This window comes from Psammomys obesus, unplaced genomic scaffold (genome assembly GCF_907164565.1).
Source record: "Psammomys obesus unplaced genomic scaffold, mPsaObe1.curated_primary_1811, whole genome shotgun sequence".
In the NCBI taxonomy this organism is placed as follows: Eukaryota; Metazoa; Chordata; class Mammalia; order Rodentia; family Muridae; genus Psammomys; species Psammomys obesus.
This window is the reverse complement of record NW_026585504.1, coordinates 69,389,886-69,398,576: the sequence shown is the minus strand read 5'-3', so window position 1 is coordinate 69,398,576 and position 8,691 is coordinate 69,389,886. Positions and strand designations below refer to the sequence as shown.

Here is an 8,691-nt window from a genome sequence, read left to right as displayed (position 1 = left end):
CCCCACCTTCTCCCCAGTGGGTTCTGATTTTAGGGAAGATGGCCTCTCCCTAAAAGATCTCCTTTTTCCTGCCCTGTCATTTAGGGACCACATAAGGAGCCTGGATGGGGGTTGGGAGGAGTTTGCCTTTTTTTTTTTTTTTTTACTCCCAGCCTACCATCTAATCATCTTCTGATTTCCCTGATCCTTATCACTGTTCACAATCTAGGCTATGTCTAAAATGTTTGAGGACCACTGTAGAGCTTTCCTTTATTGAGCCTAGCAGCTAGAGGGGCATCTGGGTAAAGCACCATAGTTTGTGCAAGCTGCTTACAAACTGTCTTTCTTCTCTACCCTTCCTTTAGCCAATACAGTAAGGTGGCTTCTGTAGGAGAGGAAAGCGAATAAGAACCCCCACTGCATGCTTTGAAGCATGAGACAGTTCAGTGATTGGCCAAAATAGACCTTGTCTTCATGAAAGTCTCCCCATCCCTGGAGAGTGCTCTCCCTAATGACCCAGCAGGGCCAGGAGTGGGGAAGGCAGAGTCCTAGAGGTGATGTCTATAGAAAGAGCAGCCCAGGGAGAGAGGTCAGACAGAGCCTAACTGCTTAAATTAGGCCCTGTTCCTTCATGTATTCTCTCTGAGCCTTAAGCCCATGGACCCAAGTTCTGCCCTGATAGCCCTTCCAGCATGCTTTCTGGGAGTGATTCAGGCCAGCTTTTGCTCATCAGTAGTCCAGCAGTGGTTTTTTTCCCAGAAGCTCAGAACCCACGTTTGGTGGAGCACAGCAAAAGAGCCAGGGGATCCTGTGGAGCCAGATGCAGGTGTTTGGGAGGTAACACAATCCAGTGCCTGATCTCTTGAGCATGCCCACAAGTTGAGGAACATCCTCAAAGGCTTCAGCTGACCGGGGTGGTTAAATGTAGTTTCTAGTTTCTTTCAGAAGAATGTGAGTAGCCATTGCCCACAACCAGAGGCACCAATAAGAGCCCCGGGTGTCTGAAGATCGTTGAAATTGCCCCTCTGTTCCCTGCATCAATTCCTTAAGATAAAAATAATCCAGTCAGTTCATCAGGTGCAAACTGAGAAGGTCAGGCTCCTGCCAGCTACTAAAGCTACCAGGGTGACAAGGACACTGACTGGCACTGAGGAGCTAGGCCCTGGGGAAAGGCAGTCATGGGACAGTTTCCTTCAGTGTTGTGATTGGAATGCACAGCTCAGATGAAGCAGGAGTCTTCCTTCTTGCTGGGCAGGGTGGCTAGAGGTGACTGGGAGTGTGTCACTTGGGAGCAGATGGTCCCAAAGTAGACTCTTAGGGAGCATGTGAGAGGTTTGAAACACACTGGGCAGAAGCACAGGCGTGCATTTCTGCATTCCTCAGCAGTAGGCTGAAGTAGGAAGTTTGGAAAGGGAGGAGCCAGCCCCAAAGGTCAGGGCTGGAATGTGGGCTTTGTTTTAAGGAACCCGACAGGTTTTAAGTCAAGTCCAACTGGTATGTAAAGATACCATTCTTCAGTGCCAGTGTGGAGGGTGGAAAGTCATGTACAATGCTCTCTGTACTCCTTCCTCAACCCGTACCTCACAGGCACTGAGGTCCCTGTGCTGGGAAACAGAGGGTCTCAGGTTGAGCAAAGGGCTCAGATTTTTGCAGACATCTGGAAAGATGCCCCATTGCATTTAGATGTACCTGGGCACCCTCTGAGAATAGACTAGCTTAAGTTAGAGTTCTTAGGAGTGTGAAGGGCCATCCCAGCTCCTCAGGCCAGAGCACAGGCAGCTGGGAAGAGGGAGGAGACTAGAGCTTCCTTCCATGCCTTGGTGCTGTAGGTCTGTGTAGCAGGTCTTTAAGGCTCCAGTTTGCTCTTGGAGAGTAGTATCTGGTTAGAAACACAATTCCAGGGCCCCACCCAACATTTGAATCCAAGTGGCTGGGGAAGGATGTGGCCCAGGAATCTGCATTACTGGTGTGCTTCCTTGGTGAGGCAGAGTTTATAATGACCCATGAATGGACCCTGGAATGGGGACCTCACCCTGCCCCTCCTGGACAGCTCAATCTAGGGAAGACAGTCTATGGCTGGAAGAACTTCAGTGGCCTGGCTACTTTCCTTCAGCATCTGCCTTTTGCTTTTCTGTGGCTCCTCTCTTCAGCACCGATGCATTAGTGGGTGCTGTTCTTAACTGTTTAGAAAACCCTTCTGAAACACTCCAACAATTTCTGTCCTGTCTTTAAAGTTAAGGGTTTTGTTGTTTGTTTTAAGATAGAGTCTGTACGGCCTGGCTCAGACTGTCACTTATCAGGCAGGAAGGACCCTGAGTGGGTGTCTTAGTTGCTGTCTATTGCTGTGAAGAGATACCATGACCAAGGCTACTCTTATTTAAGCCTTCAATTGGGGCTGGCTTACAAATTCAGAGGGTCAGTCCATTATCATCATGGCGGGGGAGCATGGTGGCAAGCATAGTGCTGGAGAAGCAGTGAGAGCTTTACATCTTGATCCACATGCAGGAGACAGGAGAGAGAGGGGGAGAGGGAGACTGGGTCTGGTATGGGCTTTTGAAACCTCCAAACCCACCCTGTGACACACTTCCTTCAACTAGGCCCCACCTCCTGACCCTTCCCAATAAACATATGAGCCTACGGGGGCCATTCTCACTCAAAGCACCACAGTGGGCAACCCTAGTGGGAAAGGTTATGATCTGGGCCAGGGTGACCCAAGGTACTTCCTGTTTTTAGGCTGACAAGTCAGAATAACTGCCTTTCAGAGCCTTAGCTTCCCATACCTTCCTCACCAGACAGAGTGGGGAGGCAGAAGAGATGGGAGGGAGGGAAGGAAAGAGGAAGAAGGGAGGAAAGAAGGGGAGAGATAGAAAGGAAGGAGTGGGAGTGGCAGGGAAGGAGAGAGAAATGGAAAAACACCAAGGGGAGCAGAAATGAGGGCATCAGAGAGACAGAAGGGGCTCATGGTGGGTGGAGTGGGGCTGAAGTGGGGTAGGGACAGCCCATGATGTCATCCAAGCCACTCTGTGCTTGGTAATCTGTCCTAACCTCAGTCTCGGGCTCGCTGCCACTACAGCAGACCTGCTCCTGGAATATCAGGGCTTGTGGCTTGTAGCCTCTCCTTTGGCTAAAGGATAAAAGCCACTGACAAATATGTTTGGAATATCTGAGTTTTTCCAGTGTAGGAAAAATAAAACAAAAGGAAACTGTGTGCACACATACAATCCAGCCTATCACAAGTTTGGCTGTAGCACAGGGTGGAAAAATTGCACATTTCAGATGCAGAGGGAGGAGGTGCCATGAAGCTGGTACCCCAGCCTAATAGCAACACTTTTCAGGAGCACCCCTACACACACACACACACACACACACACTCACTCACTCACACACACACTTTTTGTCCTTAAGTACTGTCAAGGACAGAGAAAAATGCTCTGGAGAGTATAAGCATTTGGTGACATGTTTGGTGGAAGGAGAGAACACATCCCACTCCCCTGTAAGCTGTCCTATGACCTCTGCTCACAAACAAAATAAGCAAAAAAAAAAAAGTCATGCCAAAGAATGGACATGGTGCTTATCCATCTCTCAGTCCTGGCTAGTCAGAAGCATCTGGATACAGCAAATTCACCACAGTGCTCAGCACTTTGGAGGGTGGCTCAAGCTTCCAAGTCCCTCTTCTTCCCCTCTAGCCCTGAAGATCTCAGGGCATCTTCCATTATCACTAGAGCATCAGCTCATGTCCTTTATTTCTATAGCTTAGAAGAAAAACACATGTTTTGAACTAGACATTGGTTATGAGGCTACAACTGAGCTCACTCCACTGGACCAACACCAGTACCTCCTATTTGTCCTGCATAGAAAAGGGGGTCAGAAAGACCAACAAGACTCAAGGAGGGAGACAAATCAAAGGCCACCTGCAACTCCTATTAGGATAATGGTGATGGTAGAGATACGGATGGAGTGATGGTTGGGTGACCCTGGGATGACCCTGAGATGCAGGACCTGACAACTGGACCTGACCAAGGAAGTAGAGTGCTATGAAAATGGGAAGAAAACTGGATAAGGATTCTGACTCTTTGATGCATCTATATTCAGATCAGGGTTTTATCCACTGCCCCTTCCCACTCCAGCAGGCACTGCAAAGGCCAGTATGTGGATTTGGGTGGTCTGGAATCCAGGCTAGGACCTATGCTGTGCCAGTCACATGATCCTGTGCCTTGGTTTCTAATCTGTAAAATGGGAACACTGGCCATTTCACAGTTTACAAGAGATCTTCACAGATCTGTTATTCTCTAGCAATATGAGGTGTCCCTGGCCCACACTGAAAGTTGCAAGCAAGAACCTCTTCTTGTGGAGGCTGAGCCTCAAATGTTGTAGAGGAATCACACAATTTTTCTTACCACTGCTTCAGACCTATTTTCTGTGGTTCATGTGTCATATTAATAAAAATCTCTTATAAAATATAGGCTAGTCATAGAACATCATGCTGGGAACTTCTGAACACATTTATTAGATATGGTGTCTGGGATCTTCATGAGTTCCTGAGTGACTCTTATGGGAGTGCCCTGCCATCCAGCACAGAACATGTAGTATGAGTGGGAAAGAAGTCTCCATTATTTAAATGCGCCAAAATATGGGGCTATATTTGCAACATAACTTACCCTGACTGATATAGTAATCCTATGAATGCGCAACTTCCAACATCCCCAGGGTTCCCTAAAACCTTCAGAGATTTTAAGCAACTTCAAATGCCTCAAAATCAGACAAAAACAAAGTGTCCCCTTCAGAAAATCAGGCCATGCCTGCCCTTCCCTTTTCTTTTCTACTAGGGGATAGAAGTAGAGATTGGGGGATAGTTTTGCAATAACTCACCCAGTAGGGGAAACAACATATTTTGGGACCACCTGCAAGGTGATCTTGACTGCAATTCACCATAATCCTTCCTCTTGGTCAAAAATGCAGAGCAGCACATCCTCTGTGCTGGAATGAGTCACAGCTGGGAAAAGTGACAAGTGCTGAGCCAAGATGGTCTGCTAAGGAGGAGAAAAACTCCCAGAAGATGTTTCAGCAAATGTGGTGAAGCCTTGCAGCCTGGTGACCAAGGACAAAGTTGTGGAAGGAGATGCTCTTTCATGAGACAGAGGAGGGGACTGGATTGGGAAAGATTGGGGAGGTAAGTCCCACATCTATTAAGGTTGGGGGGTAGCTACTACTCTACCTTGACCTCAATTTTCTTGTTTCAGGGAGATGAATCTTAAAATAAACATGATAAAGGTTTGGGTGGGTTACACAAAGTTATACTATTGCCACCTGTCTCCATCCCAGGAGCTCTGGCTCCGTACCATTTCCCCATCAACTCTGGAGGCAGTCAACACTACTCCATCAAATCGAAGTCACGGGAAAGTCCACAGTGTCTTCTATGTAGCCTAACAGCTGAGAAGGCTGCACACCTGACTGTCCCAGCCAGCCTCAGTCACTCACAATCAATACCGGTGCCCACCCAAGGAGTATTCCCAGCCAGGGAATTGAGGTCAGTCCCAAATGGCCTGAGCACGGGGAAGTCAGAGATGACAGTGGCTAGCTAGTATTCATAGTGTTTCAAAAACTGGCCTTCTAATGCTGTATTTGTTATCAGAATTGTGTTAATTACACACCAAACTGTCACCCCAAACTCAAGCTGGGTTTCTGTCCCAGATCTCACCCAGAACATGGCATGCCTGAGAGGGAGATGGAAGGATGACACAGGGTGGAAAAAAAAAAAACAAATATTATATGCCACACAGGATTCTACAAGAACTCTGGGAGCTTGCAGAAATCCCAGAGAGGAGGAGTAAGAGGCCATAAAGGCAGGCTGTACCTCCCTTTTCACACATTCAGAGAAAGTACCAAGGAACAGCCCCTGCTGAGGTTCTCTCAGTTATAACCAGCCCCACCCCAAAGATCCTGTAGTCTGGAGCAGAGTGGTTCATTTTCTCACAGCTGCCATGGCTCCTGAACAGTAGTTCTGAGTGGACCCTTGGCACCAGCACTACGTGGGAACTTGAGAGAAATGCAAGTCCAGTATCTGAGCCCAGACCTACCCATCCAGGAATCCAGGTGCAGCCAGCAAGCTGTGATTTAGCAATCTCTCTAGGGCTAGGAAGAGGAAGGGTGGGGAGCAGGGACCACCGTGGCCCACCTTCCCATCCTCCTCCTCCTCCTCCTCCTCCTCCTCCTCCTCCTCCTCCTCTTCCTCCCCTCCTCCCCCTCCTCCTTCCTCTTCCTCTCTCTCTCTCTCCATTTTGCATTACTTAGTCCTTCTTCCCAACACCCGGGAACCAATGAATCCAGGAACCTCTACTCTACCAGCAACTTGGAAGGTGGAGGACTCTTATTATCACCACCCTGGGAGAGAGGCTGTGTGGGAGAGAGGCAAGGAAGGCTGGGAATTCCCTGGCTGCTGGACTTTTAGGAATTGCCCGAAATTACCTTCAAGGGGAAAAGTGAAAGTGAGGGTTCCCCAGCCAGACACTAGGGGAGACCCGTCTCTGGCCTGGAAAGAACCCTGAGGATTAAGGATTAAGGTGTAGATGAATTTATAGACAATTCCAGGTCTGGTTTTAGAATCCTCCACACACTCCATACACACCATTGTCCCTAATACTCTAACCTGAGGATGCTCCTCCCTTTTATAAATTAGCTTAGTGCGCACAGAGAACCTATGCATTTCAGCCATGTCTATATTACTTATAATACCCGGTATTGTGTAAATGTGTATGAATCATTGCTATCCAGTATTATTTAATGAATAGTAACGAGAAAAAATGTGTATATGTTTATACAGACACACACACCCCTGATATTTCTATCAGTAGTTTGTTGAAACCCAAAATACAGAATTTGGGGATAGGGTGGAGTGACTCTATTCCCAAAGCTGCTTGCTGGTGACTGCAGCTAAATCAACCAATTCAAACCTGTGATATAAGGGGTAGAGTGTGAGAACGGGGGAAGTGGGTGGGTGGGTGGGGCGCGACTGGGCAGAGCAATGGGGACTGCAGCTACAAAAACAGACTGTAGAGGGCCAAGGACACTGTAGAGGGACAGGACACAGGTTCAAAAACTTAAGATGCCCATAGCCCCACTTGTTCTCTCTGCCTTGAAATGGGGCTGTGGACAGGCCCATTAGTCATTTCCACTACATAATTTTCAAGACCCAGTGCAAAGAGAAAACACCTGGTCGTTTGTTCGAGAATTGGACTTTCAAGATGGTGGCGGCAGAACCTTAAGACAGACAGGAGCCTATGGCGGACCCCTTCGTGCTGGTAGGGTGCGGACTTCTCCACTTCCCACTCCCGCACAGGTGAATCTTCCTCACCAGAAATAAAGGAATAAAGTGTTTAGGGGATTGGCATTTCTGCAGTGATTTCTCCGGCAGCTAAGAGGAAGGTTTAATTCCGGAGAAAAGCTCCGGTCCACCCACGGGACACAGAGCTCTCTCAGGATCATCCATCACTAAAGGTCATCCAGGATCACTCTAACCCAGTACTGGGGGAAGGGCAGCCTCTGCAGCAGAGGTGCGAAGGGAGGATCAACCTAGCCAGCTTCCCACGGCCAACTCGGAGCGTCCGCAGCGCTTAGTGACAGCAGCGGGCTAGCTCCTGTGCCCGGGCTCCTCCAGGTTCCAAAGCCCTCCCCCCACCCACTCCTTGCCCTGCCGGTGTCAGTGCGTGGGAGATGCGAGAGCGAACCAGGCAGGGCTAGAGGCAGAGGCCCGGGAGCCAGACGAACCCTCTCCGGTTCTGGGACCTTCACGGCCCCAGTCGGGGAGTCGCCCTTAAATCCAGGCGGCTCCGGCCCGCAGTCACGCGTGTTACCCTTCCGGCCTCTCCGAGGGCCCCGCCCCGCCCCGCCTGCTGCGGGCCCTTTAAAAGCGCGCTCGCCCGGTGCCGCCTCTTCTGTCCGCCAAGCTCGGTAGCTGCTGCAGCTTGCCAGCCTTGGCCATGGCGTCCCCGGCCATCGGGCAGCGTCCCTACCCGCTGCTCCTAGACCCCGAGCGTCCGCGATATCTGCAAAGCCTGGGTGGCACCGAGCCGCCGCCGCCGCCCGCCCGGTCGCGCCGCTGCATCCCCACCGCCCTGGTCCCAGCGTCCGAGGTGTCAGAGGGTCGCGGCGGCCGGAGGAGTGCCCGTAGGGACCCAGAGCCCACACCCCGAGACTGCCGATCTGCTCGCCCTGTCCGGCCCGGTTTGCAGCAGAGACTACGGCGGCGGCCTGGGTCTCACCGACCCCGCGACGTGCGGAGCATCTTCGAGCAGCCACAGGATCCCCGTGTCCTGGCCGAGAGAGGCGAGGGGCACCATTTCGTGGAACTGGCGCTTCGGGGTGGCCCGGGCTGGTGTGACCTGTGCGGACAGGAGGTGCTGCGGCAGGCGCTGCGTTGCGCTAGTGAGTGAGGGCAGGGGAGGTGAGCAGGGTGAAGGGCTCTTAGCCTGGGAGAGGAGGCCTTTTGTAGCCAACTTTAGGCAGGTAACCTTTGGAGTGCTGTCCACTGCCTGGTATCCTTTAGTGGCTGCCCGCTGGCCCCATGTGATTATATGTGTGTATGTGGTTATATGTATACAGATGGGGCTGAGCCTTCTCCCCCGTGTGTGCAGGCACGCTTGTTTGCAGGTTGGGATTGATGGCTCTGCACAAGGTCATTCAGTTGCCTTCCATACGGCCTCTTCTTCCTTTAGT

The 8,691-nt window shown here is 50.6% G+C and overlaps 1 protein-coding gene across 1 annotated transcript in view; it reads left to right on the top strand.

The window, feature by feature from the left end:
* Nucleotides 1-7,940: 7,940 nt before the first annotated feature.
* Nucleotides 7,941-8,691, top strand: part of Rassf5 (Ras association domain family member 5) — a 60,220-nt gene continuing 59,469 nt past the window's right edge. Inside the window, exon 1 of the mRNA XM_055602557.1 lies at nt 7,941-8,400. Coding sequence (XP_055458532.1) covers nt 7,956-8,400 — 445 coding nt within the window. The 5' untranslated portion in view covers nt 7,941-7,955. The remainder of the gene's footprint in view (nt 8,401-8,691) is intronic.